The 21,732-nt window shown below is 37.8% G+C and overlaps 1 protein-coding gene across 1 annotated transcript in view; it reads right to left on the bottom strand.

The window, feature by feature from the left end:
• gabra2a (gamma-aminobutyric acid type A receptor subunit alpha2a) overlaps positions 1–21,732 on the bottom strand; it is a 37,157-nt gene that overhangs the window by 5,613 nt on the left and 9,812 nt on the right. The window contains exons 5-8 of the mRNA XM_007235791.4: positions 11,129–11,349; positions 7,569–7,651; positions 6,566–6,709; positions 2,496–2,648 (exon numbers count right to left, since the gene is read on the bottom strand). Of these exons, the coding sequence (XP_007235853.2) occupies positions 2,496–2,648; positions 6,566–6,709; positions 7,569–7,651; positions 11,129–11,349 (601 nt within the window). The remainder of the gene's footprint in view (positions 1–2,495; positions 2,649–6,565; positions 6,710–7,568; positions 7,652–11,128; positions 11,350–21,732) is intronic.

Here is a 21,732-nt window from a genome sequence, read left to right as displayed (position 1 = left end):
AGGGTTGCTGCTGAATCAGCACTTTAGCTCGGGCATCTGTTATAAAGGGTTTATGTTCTCTCTTTTTTTTTTAGCTCAGAAGTGATTTTAGAATACGACGCATTCAGCACTAACACAGACACGCTGCCAGAGGTCATCAGCAAAATAAGGACACCACGGCAACCGCTGACTTGCATGTTCAAACGGCTGAAAGCAGACAGATTTCTCTGCCTGAAGATACGCGTCTGTCATCAAGACCTCCTTTTGAATTCCAACCACTAAGTTAGACTTCATTAGTCATTCATTTTTCCTTAGTTGTAAACATTTTATTTGTACATGTTTGAGGCAGGGTGCTTAGTCAGCGGCTTTAAAAAAATATGGGTTTAGAAGATTCAGCACCTCAGAGAATTATAAATGTAGCTGTTTTGTACGCAATCAATTTATGTTTTTTATTATTGTCCTCAATCTATATACAGTACTATATAGTAATATATAGTCACTGTACAATGGAAAACAAGTTTATGCAAAACAGCAACTTTACAGGAGAGAGAAAAAACCTTCCAAACTTTCAATGGAAGTAAATGTAAAAAGAGTTTATTTCAGGTCATTTTTAAGTATTTCTATTAGTCCAATAAAAGGAACAGTTTGTTTAAATTGTGTAGCAAAAATGGAGATACTTGTTTTCTTATTGGACAGTGTAGTACATTGATTACTATATGCAGTGTAGTCATCAATATTTGATCAGTTGTAAACCGTAACCTTGACCTTTGCTTCTCACAAAAATGTATTTCTGTATTTTCCTAAACAAGCAAGTTGATTATGCACATTACTTCTTAACTGAATTTTGCTTCACTTATTCTGATTTAATAATAAAGATATAAAAGCACCAGCTTTAATAATGTTTGACGAAATATTGACAGAAAATGTTTTTTTTTTTTTTTTTTACCTATTTTTAAGTTGAAATGAATAAATAGTTTTAATCCTTTTTGGAAATAGGTTCTGGTAGTTTAGCAAACATGACTAATGTAATGAGTTTATATTATGTAAGATCATTTTTTGCAAGGTAATGCTTCCTAAAAGGTCTTTAGCACTAAGATGATTCTTAGATGTTTAAGCAAACTTCACACTGAACATTTTCACTTAAGATATCTATTAAGATCTCTTGCCACAAGATCTCGCAAGATTAAAACCAGCATGATATTTCTTATCAGGTGTCTCATGAGTCTTATGCACTTATAACCAAAACAAATGTTTGGTCATTTTGGCCGGCAAACAGCAGCTCTGGTCTGCTTAAGTGAGTCCTTGTGCTCACACACACACACACACACGTGCCTCACTCTGTATCTGCTGACTTTAACACGTTTTTCTGTGTTCCGTTAATCGTGTGGTTCACGAGCCTTGTGTTCTCACCCACACACTTTGGCCTCCGTGGTTTAAACTGCAGAGCGATGCAGAATTGCATGTCTCGTCACACTCCTATGCTGGGATGCTTTTGGGAAACTGGGCCCTAGTCAATTTGACCAAAATAATAAAGTCTTCAATAGGTAAAAAGGCTGCACATTATCATAAATAAACTACAGTCTGTAAGGGTGAGTAGTCAAATATACCCAAAGTATTTTTCACACTATAAGACGCTCTTAAAATCCCAAAAATTGACAGTGCTTCTTATTTATGAGTTCTACCAGTCAAGCATTAAAGAGCAGTAAAGCCACTCTGCTGAAGTACAGCATTATAAGGTTACTTTTTTAGTGAAGTTTTTCTGGCAATAAGGCTGGGTGCAGCAGCATTAGCATTAGCTACTAACGGCAGCACTAGCACTTTCACCATTCAGAGGCGGGTATATTAGACTGTAGTCTGCAGGTTTGCCATGTTAAAACAAGCTACATGAAGCCTTAGTGCTGGAGAAACTTCACTGAAAGCACATTCTTAGACAAAATATTGAAAATCTAAGCTTATTGTAAATAAACGGTTTTCAGAAAAGAAATCTAAAATATATATTTTTTAAGAATTCGTTATGTTTACTTAGGCGCTTCCCCCACCTTCCCTTAGAAGGGAAACATGGCAACATCCTTGCTCATTTTGATGTAGGCATTCTTACTAGTGTCGCTTAATGCACCTTATAATCCAATGCACCTTATGTATAAAAATAGACCAGAAATTTGACGTTCATAGATAGTTCGCCGTGTAATACGGTATTTATATTTATTTATATTTACTATTTATATTTATATTTACAGTTAATATTTATATTAACTAAGCTAAAAATAATGTTAATGAAGAAAATATTCTTTATTGCATTTTCCATATTATATTTAAACTACTTTTGGATTGTTAAACAAGGTTAAACATGCTGTTCCTAACAGCTGAACATAACAAGAAAGTTAAAGCAGGAAAGTTAACTTTTTTATATTTAAGGAAACATTTTTATTTTAACATTTCTACCTCACCATCTGCTTCCCCAGAACTTCTAACACACCATACAAAAACATACTCAAAACACAAATATAATCACCCACCAAAAACTGTTCGAGCAGGCACAGACTCACGGTTGAGCCAGAAAGACACTTGGGAGAGAATGACCGTCATGATGCAGGGCAGGTAGGTCTGAATCACAAAATAACCAATCTTCCTCTTCAGATGGAAATGAACCGTCATCACTGTGTATTCACCTAGAGACAGAGAACGAGACAGCGAGTAATTTAACAGCATATATTACATATGATTACAACATACATTTTATACAGATAGTATTGCATGGACATATCATTACAAAACACATCATTACAATTGTAATAACTTTCAAATTATGGAAAAGAAGAGCACTTAATTTCCCATAATACCGCACTTTAGTCTTCCAAATGGTTGTGCAAACATTTAGTCCATTTGAGGAACTTTTATTAATTTTAAAAATGCCCAAAAATATGTTTGTGTGGCTTATGATGTTAAAGTGTTCAAAAGCCAGTTCAACCCTATTTTCTACGCTTCTAAAATTTCTCAACTGGGCACTGGAACCTTACAACCTTACACTCATATGAAGCTTATCCAAAATGACTCCTTCTACAGAGAAAGATTTTTATGAAGCTGTGAGAATGAATACAACTTAAATCAACATTATGTTATCTTTCTACCTAACTTTCTAACTTTCAAATAAACAAAAATGATCTTTATATCCCATAATACATTGCTTTATCCAAGATTTTAAAATGGTTATCCAAATATGTAGGTCATTTGAGGAACTGTTCATCTTTTGGTTGCAACAATGTTACCTTTTAAAGTATTTTTTTTTGCATTTTCCAAAACATTATTTTGACATGAAGATGAATGAGGGGAATGTATACCTAATGTTAGTGTCTGTATGTCTGTTCTAAGAAAAATGTATGTTATAAGAAATGTGTGCTGTGTTCCTGTAACTTCCTGTAAATTCCTGTAACTTCCTGTAATTCCAATCCAAACCAACATCCTCTAGTGTGGATTCAATTAAATTCTGAAATTCTTGATTTTACAAAGCCCTGAACAGTAATTACATTATATTAAAGCTGTAGTCCAGTTCTCTGGCAAGTTAAAACCTAGATCCTCCACTGGAAACATTTCCAAAATCACCTTTGTTGGAGTGACAGCTTCAGGTGCTGCTCTTCTGGGAAGTTGGAACATTGGATTTAATTGCACTCTGACACTAGAGCATTAGTGAGGTCAGGAACTGATGTCGCACTATTAGTTCTGGATCACTAACCAAAGGTATTGGTTGGACGGAGCTCAATCACTCCTGAGAACTCAGTTCAACACAGTTCAACAGCCAAACACTAGAGGGGTTTATTCTAGGGCTCTCCTCTAAAAAGCTGATGAGTTTAAACATTTGTTGAAAAAAACTTTTGACTGAAATTCTTTTAATGTTTTTTTGCTATTTTTTTTAGTTTATATTAACCTTCCTATTAAGTTTCGGGTCAATTGGACCCATTTTAAAGTTTGAAGAGCTAGGAAAAACAGTTCAAAGTATTTGTTCAGTATGAAACTTCGTGTGCTTGCCTAAATTAGTTTAATCAACATATAATATAAAAATGGCTTATCTCACATATTTGCAACCAACCTCTGCAAAAACTAAAACTAAAGCAAAACTACAATGTTATGTTTTAATGTTATGTAAAGTTATTGTTTTATATGTTGGTTTTTCAAAAGTAATAAAGTAGTGAAACTTGATTTTTTTTTATGAAAAACGAGTAAATTATGCTAATTGAACCATTACCTGTTAGAGGTAATGAACACCATTGCACTAAATATTGGTAGAATAATTATCAATGGTGTATTTAAAAAAATACGTATACTGCTTGAAATAATTTTGGTTTCAGACACCTTTTTTTGGATAATTAAACATACACCTGATAATGACCCTGAAGCACCATTGCTGTTCCTGACAAATGAACACAAAAGGAGGGTTAATTTAATAATTATATAGAAAAAATATAAATATATTTTTGTGATTCTTGTGGTTAACTAATGAGAGAAGCTGCATAGAGAAGAAAACTAAGGTGGAGTGGTTGGGAAAGTAGGCTTTCTATAACTATGACTCAGAAGTAGTCGAAAATATGCTTCAGATGACTACCTTAACAAGGTCAAGTGCAAACTCTGCATTCCAAAAATGTCCCCATTATTCAACAACAATGCACTGAAGATTCTAAACCACTTCAAACAGGAAGACTGCTAGACTGACAATTATCTGGGCAGATTTACAATGCATGCTATGCAAGTCTACTTACACGGCTAATTTAAAGACACATTTAAAAGAAAAAAAAACAGAAACATGTGCTACATGTTTTACTCCAATATGACAATCTGATATTAGATATCAGCTATTCACAAAAGCAAAAAATAGAATATTTTATTGATTTTTAAATGCCCAAAAATATGTTTGTAAAACCTATGATGTTAATTTAGTCAGAATCATCACTGAAACTTAAATGCAAATGGATTTTTATTGTTGATTTAATGAGTCCAGTTCAGCCCAACCTTCTACACTTCCACCAAAAGCTTCGCAAATGGGCATTGCATCCTTGCACTCATATGTAGCTTCTCCAAAATGTCTCATTCTATAGAGAAAGCTTTTTAATGGAGATTATACAAACTGTGAAAGTGAACAGTTTCAAAATGATTGCGATGATCCACTTCCCTGTAATAATGAGAATAACATTTGGCACACTACTAACTGAACTATGTGATTTTAGTGACGCAGACAGGACCATGCTGGTAACACATTGTAATACATATAAAAATAAAATTCAGCAATATTACTTTACATCACTTTGTAACATGTAGCACAACAGGTCTGTAACTCTCAGCTTGTTACAGATGCATGTGTAAAGCTTGTCCTTTTACACTGAACAAGCAAACACACTTCCCTACTATAGGAGCTATGAGCATGAAATACCAATTCACATATAGTGCTGCATTAAATTGGCTAAATTCACAAATTAAAAAGAGTGCTAGAATGTGTTTGTGTATAACAAAACTTAGTGTATAAATATTTTATCAAGAACAGACTTGGCTTTAAAGTAATACAAATTGGTTTATAAATGTACACACACAAATAAGCAATATATTAGGCCTATTGAGCACAGAAAAACTGCCAGTGTTGACTAAAAAAATGACAATTTGATAGAGTCAAGTCGCAGTGTAATTTTATGCTTGCAAATTTACTGTGAGGCCAAAAGATGAATAGAAGATAACGCATGGAAAATTCTGCCTGAATTGTATCTGGGAAACTGAATGGTATCTGGGACAAAGGAAAAGAGAGAGCTGGAGAAAGGGAAAGGGCAAAGACTACATCCTGAGATTTCCTCTGGTCTCTTTGTGAGTAGCAATCTATTATTTTCTCAGCGAGAGGAGTTCTCTCTCAGTAAAAGGTTAGGAATTGCTTTGGCCTTATTCAGACAGAACGCTCATTAATTGCATTTTCTGTTACTGACTACCCAAAACTGACCATGAACATAAAACAGCAGAACCAGCAGGTATTACAGTCACGGAAATGTGCAGGTCTTTAAAATTCAGACGGTGTGATTTGTTAAGGCTTGGGTCAGCTTTTACAGACACAGGGCAAGAGCAAAACACATTTACAAAATTAATGGAACAAATGGATCAGGTAGAACAATCCCTGCCTGCCGTGGGCCTTTTCTGTCTGATTTATTTACCCTGTGTTTACATTCTTCTACATGTCTCTTGCCTGTGTGGGTCGGTTCAATGAGCCGCCCTGATCTTTTGTCAAGCACTATTCTTTGTTTTTTTTGTCTGTTCTGACCTTCTGATGCAAAGTATTGCCGCTCCGGATTCCTTGTGCTTTGCTCCTCTTGTTTCAGTATTGATTTGTTAGCCTAGTTTTCCTTGTGTTTTGTAGTTGTCTCTTTGTTTTGACCTGTTTCTTGCCTCCAGAATTCTCAGCTATAGATGTCTCCACCCTGTTTCTCATCATCAATAACTTTGTGGACTTTTTTAATCTTGACATAAATAAAAACAACTCCAGTAGGCATAAAACATAAAAACTAAAAGGAAACAGTGGACCTAACAAGCACCAGCTTCAGTGACACCAATGTTAACTCACCAGTGCTGGACTTGATGGTTTCGTTGCCAACAGTTTGCCCTCTTAAGTCGTACTGGTTCAACCTTGATCCATCTGGTGCCACTTCTACAGAGGAAGTTGCGTTTCTTGTCCAAACATAAGTCACTTCAGTCAGAGTGTATGCATCTACACACAGAAGATAACAGAAAATACATTTATACATTTAATTAAGTGGTCGTAAGTGTTTAAAATACTTCCCTGTGTTAATAGAGTCGAATGGATATAATATTAAAAACTGCAGTACAGCAGTAAACCAGAGAACCAGTATTCGCTGTATTCTGAAGGTCAGAAGTTTAAAGGTGTCCTTTAAACTACATTGTCTGCAGTAGCTAGTAAAAGAATATATTCAGAGTAATGAGTTAGTCAGGAAAAGCACCTGTGTCTCTGTCAACCTGTGAATTATTATTCATGGCCTCGCCCACCTTGGCTCGCGACCGCCCACAGACAGAGCTAAAGCCATGCAGTGACACTTTTATGTCAGATAGGAGCTAACAGAGCTAGGAACAGCACGGCACAAATGGTTAGAATTTGTCTATGGAACACCACCAGCGACACACAACTGAGATAGGTAGGTGTATTTTAAAACAGTTCTGTTTACATTAGTTAAAAGTAAAAATCCACCCCAGGGTTTTGTTCCAACTGCCTGGGCGAGTCTGTTGTGGGTTGGCTAAGAAAACCCTGGGGTGGACTTTTACTTTCTGAACCAGGATTACCCACCTCTGTGTGTAACTGTAGGTTTACATAGGATCTCCGGTGGATTTTGTGTTTTACAAAGACTCTAAGACTAGTTCAGTGGCTAAGCTGCACTTAGCAGGCCATTACACATATTGTAAAGTAACATATGACATTGCAAAGACTGTTACTAGTGTAAAAATGTCTATTTTAAAAATGTTCAACATGCAGTACAGAAGAATGTAGACTGACTGAATGTCTCTCTTTGAGAAAGACTGTTGTGGAGGAAACCAAAACAGAGATCTGAACTTACAGCTGCCAAACTTCAGTGGACATGAGTGGGAGTCCATGGGGAAGTCCTCCAGATGCATTGGACACTCTGCCTGCACTGTCAACCTGTACGATTCACAAACACACATTTCTAAAGGACAAAATTCCGACATGCTTTATCTTTTATACCATTTCAAATAACCAGTTGTTTTTTGTATTATCAGAACATTTCATGATGAAAAAACAAACAGCAACAACAATCACTTTGTGGTAGTATGAGAATGAGTGGTGAGAAAGCTACCACAGAGAGGTGTTGTCGTTGATATGCAACGCATGCTTACTATTGTTTTTTTTTATAATTATTCATCTTATTTATAGATTTATATGATTTTAAAATATGCAGCTAACAAGACTCTAGAAGTGGCTCAAATATATGAACAAACATGAGGACTCCCAGTAGCCACAGGATCCGGAACCAATAGATGAAGGAAACTAGTGACTTCCGTATCTGACTTTTTTTTATTGTTTAAATGGTATCAAATTCTCAGATACATTACTTAAGCTAACTGTTGATACTGTAATAAAGAAAACTCAACTAAGAATATGAAACTAAGAAGAATACACAGATTAAACCTTGCAAAGAAAACAAGAAACAAAGAACCACCAAGAACAGAAAAGGTGCACAAAAACCAACAGACCTGACAAATCACACAAAGCATACAAAAGACCAGACAAGAAACACTGAAACAAAGTGGCTCTATACATGCAGGGAGACTGGGAACACCTGGGTGGGATAACGAGGGGGCGGGGTAACAAATGAGACAGGTGGGAACACTAATAAAAGGGCGGGGCTAGGGCGGAGACAAGACAATTACAAAACACAGGAGAACACAAGACAAAAACATAAAGGACCAAGAAAAGAACAAACACCACAAACCTAGGCTAGCAAATAAAAAAAAGAATTCTTGTATAGAAGAAAAATATGCATCTATAATTTCTATTGTGAATTTTTATCACAATAGAATTGTAAGGGGCCTAGAGAATCCCACCACTACCTTCTACTCTAAAGTTAACACTTTGGAGATTACATGGTTTTGCAACTGCACACTTTTATGATGTTTAATCTGAATGTAAGGTATGTAATGTAATGTAATTCAGAATGTAATGTCATTTAGAATGTAATGTCATTTAGAATGGAAGGCAATGTAGTATAATGTAATTCAGAATTTAATGTCATTTAGAATGTAATGTAATTCAGAATGTAGTCATTCTGAATGTAATGTAATTCAGAATGTAATGTAATGTAATGTAATTCAGAATGTAAGATAATTTAATATAATGAAATTCAGAATGTAATGTAATTCAGAATTTAATATCATTTAGAATGTAATGTAATTCAGAATGGAAGGCAATGTAGTATAATGAAATTCAGAATGTAATGTAATTCAGAATGTAGTCATTCTGAATGTAATGTAATTCAGAATGTAATGTAATGTAATGTAATTCAGAATGTAAGATGATGTAATATAATGAAATTCAGAATGTAATGTAATTCAGAATGTAATGTAATTCAGAATGGAAGGCAATGTAGTATAATGTAATTCAGAATGTAATGTAATTCCAAATGCAGTCATTGAGAATATAATGAAATTCAGAATGTAATGTAATTCAGAATGTAAGATAATGTAATATAATGTAATTCAGAATGTAATGCAATTCAGAATGTAATGTAATTCAGAATGTAGTCATTCAGAATGTAATGTAATGTAATGTAATTCAGAATGTAATGTAATGTAATGTAATTCAGAATGTAAGATAATGTAATATAATGTACCGTATTTTTCGGACTATAAGGCGCACTTAAAAACTTTTAATTTTCACAAAAATTGACAGTGCGTCTTATAATACGGTGCGCCTTTTGTATGGATTTTACTCGTCAGGTTGTAAGGAGCAGTAAACACACACTCCGTGCAGCGTTATAGAGAGTTTCAGTGCTATACAGAGTCCAGAGCCGTGCAGCTCCGAGGCTGAGCAGCAATAGCATTAGCTAGATGCTAACCGCTAAGCTAGCTAGCTTATTCACTGAGATCAGTATTATCTAAATTTTACTCGTCAGGTTGTAAGGAGCAGTAAACACACACTCCGTGCAGCGTTATACAGAGTTTCAGTGCTATACAGAGTCCAGAGCCGTGCAGCTCCGAGGCTGGAGCAGCAAATAGCATTAGCTAGATGCTAACCGCTAAGCTAGCTAGCTTATTCACTGTTCAGAGATCAGTATTATCTAAATTTTACCCGTCAGGTGTAAGGAGCAGTAAACATACACTCCGTGCAGAGCCGTGCCGCTCCGAGGCTGGAGCAGCAATAGCATTAGCTAGATGCTAACCGCTTAGCTAGCTAGCTTTTTCACTGTTCAGAGATCAGTATTTTCTAAATTTAGCACTTTTAATACTGCTGGAGCAGTATTATTAGAGTTAGATGCTAATCGCTAAGCGTTCACCGTTCAGAGGTGAGTTATCGGCCTGTAAGTCTGTGCTGCTTTGCCTGGCTAGCATTAGCTAGATGCTAAGCGCTAACTCTCTCAGAGGTGAGTTTTATCAGCCTGTAATCTGCTTGTTTACCGTGTTAAAACAAGCTACGGGGGACGAATCGCTAGCTAATATCTCACTGTCTTACCAGAACACGCAGGATTACTCAGTGTAACGCTGTCGTTTAAGTTTGGGTTAACTTTACTAGTTTAGGTGACTAGCTAGCGTGCTAGCGGATAGCTATGCTAACGCTGGTGCAGCAAGCCTTAGTGGACATCTGGAAATCTAAGCTTACTGTAAATAAACTGAAGCACGTTACTCACCCAAATAAACAGTTTTCAGGAGAGGAATCTGTGTAGATTAATATCCAGCACTCGTTTGACTTTGAAAGAGCTAGATTTGTATACTGAGACGCTCCACCGGCAAGCGACCACCCCCGGTGGGGGAAGGGAAACATGGCGCCACCCCTGTTCACTTTGATATAGGCACCCTTTCTAGTGTCACTTAACGCGCCTTATAATGCGATGCGCCCTATGTATGGAAAAATAGCAGAAAATAGGCGTTCTTTGATAGTGCGTCTTATAATACGGTGCGCCTTATAGTCCGAAAAATACGGTAATTCAGAATGTAATGTAATTCAGAATGTAATGTAATTCAGAATGTAGTCATTCAGAATGTAATGTAATGTAATGTAATTCAGAATGTAATGTAATGTAATGTAATTCAGAATGTAAGATAATGTAATATAATGTAATTCAGAATGTAATGTAATGTAATTCAGAATGTAAGATAATGTAATATAATGTAATTCAGAATGTAATGTAATTCAGAATGTAATGTAATTCAGAATGTAGTCATTCAGAATGTAATGTAATTCAGAATGTAGTCATTCAGAATGTAATGTAATAGAATGTAATTCAGAATGTAATGTAATTCAGAATGTAATGTAATGTAATGTAATTCAGAATGTAAGATAATGTAATTCAGAATGTAAGATAATGTAATTCAGAATGTAAGATAATGTAATTCAGAATGTAATGTAATGTAATTCAGAATGTGTATATTATGAGTTGTTTACCTCATGGTGTAGAGGAGGGTTCCATTCTCCATGATCCGCAGTAATTTGTTAGGCATGGTCATGTTGTGCGCCACAGACTTCTTGCCATTGTGAAAGAATGTGTCTGGAGTCCAGATCTTACTGGCCATCAGGTTATTAAGCCTCAGGATGTTCATGGGCCCGCGGAACTTCAGCCGCTCATCCGTCCAGCGCTGGCGGAAGAACACATCCACTGTGTACTCCTGATAAGCACAACACAAAGCCAGAGGTGAGAGCTGAGACCTTCTCTAATTAAAGCAAGATAGAGTAGCTTGAAGATTTAATGCATTAGTTAGTGCCTCCTCTTCGCACAGCACAGACAAGATTTATTTCACTGAAGAGAAAAACCTCCAGGTTGGAGCATTTTGGGATTCTTCCCTAGAGAATCCTTTTAAATGTCAGAGAAAACTTTTTTTTTCCTCTAAAGCTTCTGAACCATTAAAGACTTCCAGAAAAAAATTCTCCCAGGAGAACTTAAAAGTTCCATCTTCTTTTTTTTTCATTTAAATTAAAGGAGTGAATAATAACAGGAATAGGGTGAAAAGTAGTATAGTTTACCCAGTTAGGTGTAATTAAGGAAGTACACTCACATGCCAAAAGTCATGGGATTGGAGTATGTAAATTGATCATAAATGAAGCTTTACTCTGGGGATGACTTGAAAAGGTCACAACTGTGTAAGTTGTGAGTGTTTACCTTGTTTGTGTTTACATGAGGTCTGACAGTGGTTGCCAGATGGATGCTTTTACATTCAATTCTTGGAAGTTGTGCAGCCATTTATCATTTATACATCACATGTCTCTTTTTAACAGCATATGTGTTCAATTGTATTACTTTATTTATAACAGCATCCATACTGCTTTGTGACTGGTCATACCTCTGGCATTTGTTTTTTTTTTTTGTTTTGTTTTGTTTTTTAGACAAAACAATCTTCTAAAGTTCACTAATATCCATCTGCGTTATCCAGAGGAGACATAAGAGATGGTCATATGGTCAGAGGAGACCAAAATAGAGCTTTTTGGGATCAACTCCACTCGCATGTTTGGAGGAGGAAGAAGGATAAGAACAACCCCAAGAACACCATCCCAACCATGAAGCATGGGGGTGGAAACATCATACTTTGGGGTGCTTTAATGCGAAGGGGACAGGACGACTGTGAGAGGAGGATGAATGGGGTCATGTATTGTGAGATTTTGGCCAAAAACCTCCTTCCCTCAGTAAGAGCATGAAAGATGGGTCATGGCTGGGTCTTCCAGCAACACCATCATCAAGTTTGCAGATGACACGACCGTGGTGGGACTCATATCTGGTGGAGACGAGACTGCATATAGGGATGAAGTTGAGGGACTGGCCGAGTGGTGTGCAGAGAACAATCTCTCTCTGAACTCCACCAAAACAAAAGAACTAGTCATAGATTTCCGGAGGAAACCCACAGACACCACACCACTCTTCATTAAAGGGGATAGTTTGGAAAGAGTCCATTTCTTTAGATTCCTGGGTACGTACATCTCTGAAGATCTCTCCTGGACCACAGCTGCAGTCAAGAAGCCTGAGAATTCTCAAGAATAGATAGATAGATAGATAGATAGATAGATAGATAGATAGATAGATAGATAGATAGATAGATAGATAGATAGATAGATAGATAGATAGATAGATAGATAGATAGATAGATAGATAGATAGATAGATAGATAGATACTTTATTTATCCCGAAGGAAATTTAGGCAAAAACAACATCCAGAAGAAGCTGCTGGTGTCCTACTATCGCTGTGCCACTGAGAGTGTGCTAACCTACTGCATCTCAACCTGGTACAGTAGCTGCACAGTGGCAGAAAGGAGAGCACTACAGAGAGTGATCAACGTGGCCCAGAATATCACCGGCTGCCCGCTGCCCAGTCTGGAGGACCTTTTCAGCTCTCGCTGTCTCAGCAGAGCAGCCAACATCCTGAAAGACTCCTTCCACCGTGGACAACATCTTTTCCAAGAGCTGCCCTCTGAAAAATGCTTCAGGTCCATCACTTCCAGGACAAACAGACTGAAAAACAGTTTTTACCCCAGTACTGTATGGGAACTGAACACTGCAAAACGCACACGCACTCTTAGACCACTATCAAGGAACTGAAAAAATAAAAACTAACAAACCTTAGGAACCAAACTTTCAACGCACTGTGCACTTTCTGTATTTATTATTATTATTATTGGGTAAATTTGTTACTTATATTGTATATATTTTCATAAATCTAATGTAAATTTTGTGTATTTGTACATAGAGCTGTTTTTTATTTTATTTTTGTTCAGACACCTTAAGGATTGCTGCAAAATTTCGTTGTACACTGTGCAATGACAATAAAAGTATCTTATCTTAAAACTTAGTGTTGCCCAGTGACAATCCCAAGACCTGAAAGATCTGAAAAAGATCTGTATGGAGGAGTGGGCAAAAATCCCTGCTGCAGTGTGTGCAAACTTGGTTAAAACCTCTGTACCTCTGTGATTGCAAACAAAACTTTCTGTACCAGATATTAGGCTCTGTTTTTATATTGTATCAAATACTTATTCCATGCAATAAAATGCAAAATAATTATTTAAAAATCATACAATGTCATTTTCAGGTCTCTCACATTTAAAGTTTATCTATGAAAAAATGAGGGGGAAACTTACAAAAACAGCAGTGTATCAAATGCTTATTTTCCCCACTGTATATAAAAAAACTTTTGTTTAAGAGTGTATGTCCACCTTTACTGTGTGTGTATGTGTGTGACTGTATGTCCGTGTGTGACATGTTTCCTGTCTCGAGTGCTTAAGTGTCAGAAACGCTCCTCATCACCGACTACCCTCTAATCCCCTGAGGCACCAAGTTCCCCATCATCGACCCCTGGGGTGAAGGAGAGTAGAAAGCTGCCACAGCAATGAGAGAGTGGAACATAATGAGAGGCATTCAGGTAGAGGAGGTTCATCAATACCCAGCTCTCATTCACGCAACATACAGACACACTCTGAAGATCTCTGATAGACCACTGGAATGCATTGCCAGCTTGGAACTAACAAGATACAGACATTTCATTAAAGACCTATGAGACCCCTGAGCACTAAGAGAGATAAGAGATCATCAGAGAAATAAATCAAAGTGGGAATTTATTCGTTTTTAGCATCGCTTTTGAATTTGTACAGATTTTCTTTCTTTCTGGTTTGATCTTCTCTCTGTTTTTTTAGTTCCCAGGTATTCATGCACCACTAGGTTTTTCCCAGCACATCACACACTAGCACTCTGGAGAATGAACAGTGTGAACGAGGACTGACACTACAGGTAGCTGCCCTAACTTGCAGTGATGGCTATGGCCTCATATAAAGGAGAAAAGAGAAAAGCTTTCAGATGCTCACCTACAAGATGCTAAATGACTTACATGACTTTTGTATTATTGAATTTTTTCCTACATTGTAAATTAATACTGAAGTCATCCAGACTATGAAAGAACACATAAGGAATCATGTAGTACATTTGAAAGGTGCTAAAAAAAACTAAATACTCTGTAAAGCATTTAGCTGAACTCTTATTTGGGTTGCACTTGACTTGCAGCTTCTGAGGCTGGTAATTCTGATGAGATGAAAAAGGTAACTCTTGATCTTCCTTTCCTGGACCAGTCCTCATGAGAGCCAGTTTCATCGTATCGTTTTTGATGGTCTTTACAACTGCACTTGAGGATACTTTTTAAGTTTTTGAAATTGATTAGAGTGACTGACCTTCAATTCTTTAAGTACTTTTTATCCTTTACTTAGTTGAGTAGTTTGTTTTTTTTCTCCCCAATTTACACAGCCAATTACGCAACCCATTCATTAGGACTCCCAGAATCACTAGTAATGCCCCAACACACCAGGAGGGTGAAGACTAGCACATGCTTCCTCCGATACATGTGAAGCTAGTCACCGCTTCTTTTCGAGCTGCTGCTGATGTAGCATTGCCGAGTAGCCAGCGCACTGGAGGAAAGCGCAGCGACTCGGTTCTGATACATCAGCACACAGATGCCCTGTGCTGCGTAATCACCCTAGGAATGATGTGGGGGGAAGGCGCCATCTACCCACCCGGAGGGAGCAGGGCCAGTTTTGCTCCCTCTGAGCGCCGGTAGCTTGATGGCAAAGCTGCATGAGCGGGGGTTCGAACCTGCAACCTCCCGCTCATAGTGCCAGCTCTTTGGACCGCTGGATCACTCGGCGCCTTAGTTGAATAGTTTTTGACATAATATAATATTAGAACATTACTCAAATATGACTATTCACTGTGTACCAACTCTGCCTCTTCCAAACTTTACAACTGATGCTCTCAAACACATTAAGAGGTAAGAAATTCAAGTAATAAACTCCTGATACGTTCGGCTGAAAACCATTCCAACAAGCTGTCATCTGGTCAAGAGGTTTATTAAACACAATCTTTCTTTTTTTTCTTTATAGTTTGGATGAATCTTGAATTAATCTACAATGCAGAACATTTTTAAATAATGAAAAAACATTTATTTAAGGTGTGTCCAAACTTTTGACTGGTACTGTATATTTTTGTCACAGTTTTATTTTCTAATTTGTGTGAAACTGCTATGAATGAGAAGTCTTAAACCATACAAGCTAGAATTGTTACCCGGAAACCGGAGGCAAAACTGAAAATCTTTGTGGATATTTTCTATACAGCCTGTTATTGGTTTCAGGGTTACAACTCTGCTACTGTTTACGGCTTCTGTGAGCTTATGTTTCCCCTAACTAATACAAGAAGCTTGTCATTTTTCCACATAAGCCCTTTATTTAAAAAATCTGTGCTGTTTCAATCTAAAGCAAAATAACAGGGAGCTTGTAAAACCACATCTGACCATTATTCTACCAATTCAAAATTTGATTTATACAAACAAAACCTAAAATATGTTATTCATTCTGTGCAAACCAAGCTCAGAAATGTCACGGTGAATCAGGAATAGGAAGCTACAATTAACAAGGGAGATCATATTGAATGTCAAAGACAGAGGCTATTGCCAAAAAGCGTGTATAATGATTACCATCTGGCCCTGTACATGAATGAGGATTAACAGAAGTCTAACAAGCCTAATGGTCTTGCTCGATATTCTGCACCTGTCAATGCTTCCTCTTCTAGTTAATTAGAGGCAAGCAGTGAGTACTGAAATGCTCTCATAATGAGACAGAGCACACATGTGCTCAGGTCTCACTGAATCTTTGGCTTGAAATGGAGGAGAAGGACCTCCATTGAATGAAAGAGTTAATAAGCCTGTAGAGGCCTTATTTTAGTGATCTATAGATGAGCTGTCAATTGTGCACCGCATAGCATGATTTAGGGCGTATGAGTTTGTCTTTGCTATCATAGCGGCGGTGAAAAGTACGCCTTGCGCGGCTCAAAATAAGGAACAACAGGTCTTCACCACGATCTCTCCATCTCTTTTGAGAACTTACTGGTCACTCCATCGGCAGAAGCATGAAGCCTTTGGGTAGTAATGGATGACAAGTTATCATTCGTGAGCCATGCTGCAAATCTGACTCGGTCATTTCTCCTGTATAACATCCGAAGAATTTGACCGTTTCTCTCTCAGGAAGCCACGAAGGTGCTTGTGCAGTCTCTTGTTATCTCAAGACTTGACTACTGCAACTCTCTACTGGCTGGTCTTCAACTGCGAGCCACACGACCCCCTGCTACTAGTTCAGAATGCAGCAGCGGCACGAATTGCCTTCAATCTTATAAAATTTAGTCATGTGACTCCTTTACTTTGTTCCCTTCATTTGCTTCCGCCCACATCAAATTCAAAACCCTGAAGCTGGCCTACAAAGCCAAAAATGGACCAGCTCCTTCATACTTGATGGCAATGATGGTCAAAGCCAGATCTGCACCAAGAGCTCTTAGAGCTTCCAGTACAGCTGGGCTCGACCCACCATCATTCAAGACCAACAGAAAACAAAAATCCTGACTCTTCTCTGTGCTGCAAGACCAAGGTGGTGGAACGAACTTCCAGTGGATGTCAGAACAGCAGAGTCATTCGCGGTTTTCAAACGCCAACTGAAGACTCATCTTTTCGAAGAGTTCTTAAACTAAAAAAAAAAAACAATAATAATTTCTCCTAGGGTTCTAAACTTTTTCAAGCTATGTGTTTCTCTTAATCCCAGTCTCTACAAACTAGCTATGAATATTTTAAAGTAAACAACAAAGTACTGTTGTAAGTCACTCTGTATAAGGGTGTCTGCTAAATACCTTAAATTTAAATGTAAAATGCTCAAAAGGCATATAATAATTCTCGTAATTAATTATGAGTGTGTTTTGGGTGTAACGTGTATTAAACAAATCAGTGTGTCTCTTTAAGTGTCATTCTCTTTAAGACCCAGATGCGCTCTGACTCTGTTGGATTGGTATTTTTAACAGTGCAGCGCTTCTGTGCTTCTCAGCAGAAGAAACTGACCTGCCTGTTCATGCTGTGAAGTAGTCGTGGGCGATATGTATCGTTTGCGAAATTGTGAATGTTGATTTGACGATGTGTAATTTTGTAATATCGAGTTTTTTTTGTTTTTTTTTTTTAATCGCCAAAAATTAATAAACTGCATGGTATTTTAAGGCTGTTATTTATTTATTTATACATATACATAATGTAAGTAAAAACAACTGATTTAACTAAACTCAGAGTGCGTTGTGTATAAAGTTGAGACCTGCACCCGCTGGACCCAATGCATAGTAGTGCAGCGCAGGGCAAATTTTGAAAGCTCATTGCGGGCGGGTGAGGCAGACGGAAAGTCTCGGAAAGCTAACCTTAGCTGCTCTTCCTTTGTGCTGGTTCTGGTTAAGCTGGTGCTTTGCCAGTCGTTACATTGTTGTTTGTTTATTTCTTTGTTTCTGGGTGATTTATTGTATTTGGTGTCGTCGTCCAGACGCAGTTTATTTACTTTATTATTAACTTATTTATTGTTTTCCTACTTTTGTGTGACGTTTTTATTTTTCATCTTTTGCAATTCGTTAGATTATAGTTTCGTAAGTATTTTGGGTTTAGTTTAGTTTGTTTGTTTTCTAATTTTATTTGTTTTTGCGATTTATTATTCATTTATTTTCCTTAAAGAGAGGGCCTTGGCCTGTGTCTTGTGTCTTGGCCTGCAGGCCCTGTTTGCTTTCAGTTGTGTTTGCTTTATTGTGGCGTTTATTTGTTTGGGGCTGTAGGTGGGTTTTGTTTAGTTACTTCTTTTTTTTTAGTTCTAATTGTTTACTTTTTAGTTTGTTTTGTGTAAGAATTTATTTGTTATTTTGGTTAAATATTTCTGTTTATTTGAATATTTTGTCATTGCAGCTAGCTTAGTGATGTGTTCAGCTAAGTACATCACTTTTAATTCCTCAAGCCAATGACAAGAACTGCCTTGAGCAGTAACGCGAACGTCGGAATCATGCGGGAATTGCGGGCGGGAGTGGGACTGAAAATCTTATTTTTTTGCGGGAGCAGGACTGGAAATGCTGTCCCGCGCAGGTCTCTAGTATTAACACGCCCTGTCCCGCCGGCGGGCCAGAAAAATATCATAATTCATATCTGGCTGTGTTTGAATAAGTATAGGCTCAATATAGACACCCAATATGCCATTTTAAAGCTAAGAATCTCTACTTTTCAGTCACATTTAGCTGTATTTCGTTTTAGAGCTGAAAGCGTGCGCTAGACGGTCCGGTTTGTGATAAAAACACGCTCTTTGATCCGCCCGGGGTACCTGCAGAACACCCCCCACACCCAAACAGAGCGAATCAGCACCTACCTGAGAGCACTGGCTTCAGAATCCACCCAGCTCTTATAAACGCAGATTAAAACTATTGGAAACTCCAGCGCTGTGTTCTGAGACTTTCCCTTTGTTCTGGAGCGATCAAACTGCGCATGCGTGTTACCATGGTAGTTGGGCAGACTGAGAGCCCCCCTCTGCCCCCCTACATTCTGTCAGCCAATCAGGTGGCGAGTTATGTGGGACAGAGGTGAAGCCCGCTCTGAAACCGGACACTCTGAGAGCGCTCCCCCCTCCCTCTGGAAAATCTGATCCAGCGGGTCTATTCTATAGGGAGAGAACAGGCTGAGAGACCTTCTTTATTGCGAAATAAGTTATAAAATTAATAGTTTTTATTCTTCTAAAGTTTCCAGTCCTTTTCAGAAAGAAAGGACCATCCCAGGTTCAGATCTCTATCATATCTAGGGAGCAGTTTATAATTTTACATGGTGATTTTAAAACTTCTAATAGCAGAATATAGAGCTACTAAAACACTTCATCCACTTAAATATATCATTTTATGGATCTAAAAATAAATAATAGAAATAGAAAATCTGAAAAGCGCCTAAAAAATTTCCTGTTTTTTACCATATTTTGAACCTTACATGTTCAATTGAATACTTTTTTTAGAATAGTTTTGTATTTTTTGGAAAATATCGTCAAAATATCGTTATCGCAAAAATCCAAAAAAATATCGAGATATTTTTTTTTGCCCATATCGCCCACCCCTACTGTGAAGGTGCACAAACAGGTCATTTAAGGGAACAATAACGTTATGTTATTTTGTATTCTTTTTATTGCTGGTGTAAAAGTTCTGTGCACTGTTGTGCGTTCTCTTGTGTGTGTAATGAGCGTGTCTGCGTTACCAGATTATCAATGGATTTCTGACATTTGACTGTTGTCAGGGTTCAAATCAGTCAGTGGCACACCTGTGTTTTCTGCTGCCAAGATAGCAATACCCCAGAAATTTACCTAGACCACCTCACTGCCAGACCACCACACCCATCAGCGCAGATATGTTCACAAGCACCTTTGCTAATTACACAGCGCAGGTGCAAGGTGTAAAAAAAAAAACTGTTGGCAAGGTGTAAGATAGAACTAGCATCACAACGCACCTTGTGCAGGGTGTAAGATAGAGCCCTGAGAAACCAATACAAAAACACATTTTATTTGGTGTGAGATGTCTGACGTTTGCTGCTTAGATTCTTTTATCCAGTAAAATCCAGTACACTGTAAATTCAGCACAATATCAGCGTTGAGTCTTACTCAAATGCACAGAAAAAAGAGCTCCACAGCTGCACATCAGCACACAGGAAAACGGGGATAATGGAGGTCCTGGAGCTCAGAGGCCCTCCCTCCCACTGTACAATCTGTATGATGCATGACAGGGGTCAGCAAGCATCAGAGCAGAGGAAAAAGAGAGCAAATGAATAATACACAGACCACCTCGTTTTCAGCCGAACCTCTCTTGTGCTTTATTCTAAATATTTGAGAGCACAAAGAGTGTGAAGCAGAGTGAAAACGGGTGCTGAGAAAAGCTTTCAGGCTTGTTGGAGATACCAGGACTATGAATAGACAACAGAGTAAAAGAGAGAGGGAGAGAGCAAGAACTAAAACGAATAACAGGAAAAAAAATAAATACAAGACAACAAGTCCTGAATACATGAATAGTGTGGAGGATAGTTGTTCAGGTGTTTTGTAGTACTGATACTACAAATTACTTCAATATTGTGATTCTAGTACAATTATAGTGAGGAACTGTCGAGTCTTATATCCAGAGAGGGTCAGAGTAACTGTACACCTGAATGTCGGCCTGTCTCAATAATTATGTTAGCAGCTTTACTACACACAATATGTGGAGACAAACTCAATCAATGAGAAAAGCTTGTTAATGGAATAAGTTGACTTTGGTAAAACTATTATGTTACTGCATTATAATCATATCAAGAGGCATGAAATAACCTAAAAATGACAATCACAAATCACAAATATTTCTGGGACAATACATTGTACAAAAATAGTTACTGTTTTGTAGTTCTCAATGATTATATAAAAGGAAACCTGCACTCATAGGGGACATTTGAAGATACTGAATTCACTGAGGTCAGTCTAATGAGCATGAGTCAGTCAGCAAGCACGCTTGTTCCAAAATCCTGACTGTTTGCATTAAATTCTATCAGCATGTTATTAATGTCACTGCTTGTGGATTTATATGCATTGCTGTTTACCAATATAGTTTAAGGAATTAAGGAATTAAGGAATCAGAGGGGCGCTGAGTGGTCCAGCGGTTCAATGCGCTGCCACTATAAACGGGAGGTCGTAAGTTCGAATCTCGTTCATATAGCTCTGCCATCAGCTGCTGGCGCCCAGAGGAAGCACAAGTGGTCTTGCTCTTTCCGGGTGGGTAGATGGCGTTCTCTCTCCCCATCACGCTCAAAGGTGGCACGAGGCGTCTGTGAGCAGATGTATCGGAACCTAGTCGCTGTGCTTTCCTCCAAGCGCGCTAGGTAGGGATACATCGGCAGCATCTTGAAAAAAGGAGTGACTGACTTCGCATGTCCTCGTCCGCAAACTCCTAGGGTGACAGGCACCAATGATGATGGGGATGCACACAGTGGTGGGAAAATTAGAGAAAATAAGGCTCACAAGAAAGGTCTCATCCTGCTGTGGTCTTCTAAACTATTGAAAAAAAGTCACAGTACGATAATAAAAGTCTGTTCTTCTGCTCAGATGTGCTGATATAGTCACACCTGAGCTAGTGATGGTGAAGGTAATGATAATGGTAAATGCTGGTGTTACTACAAATTATAATAGCATTAGCTGGA

The sequence above is a fragment of the Astyanax mexicanus genome, chromosome 7, assembly GCF_023375975.1.
Source record: "Astyanax mexicanus isolate ESR-SI-001 chromosome 7, AstMex3_surface, whole genome shotgun sequence".
Taxonomy (NCBI): Eukaryota; Metazoa; Chordata; class Actinopteri; order Characiformes; family Acestrorhamphidae; genus Astyanax; species Astyanax mexicanus.
The sequence above is the reverse complement of the archived record's forward strand: the minus strand, read 5'-3'. Positions and strand labels throughout refer to the sequence as shown.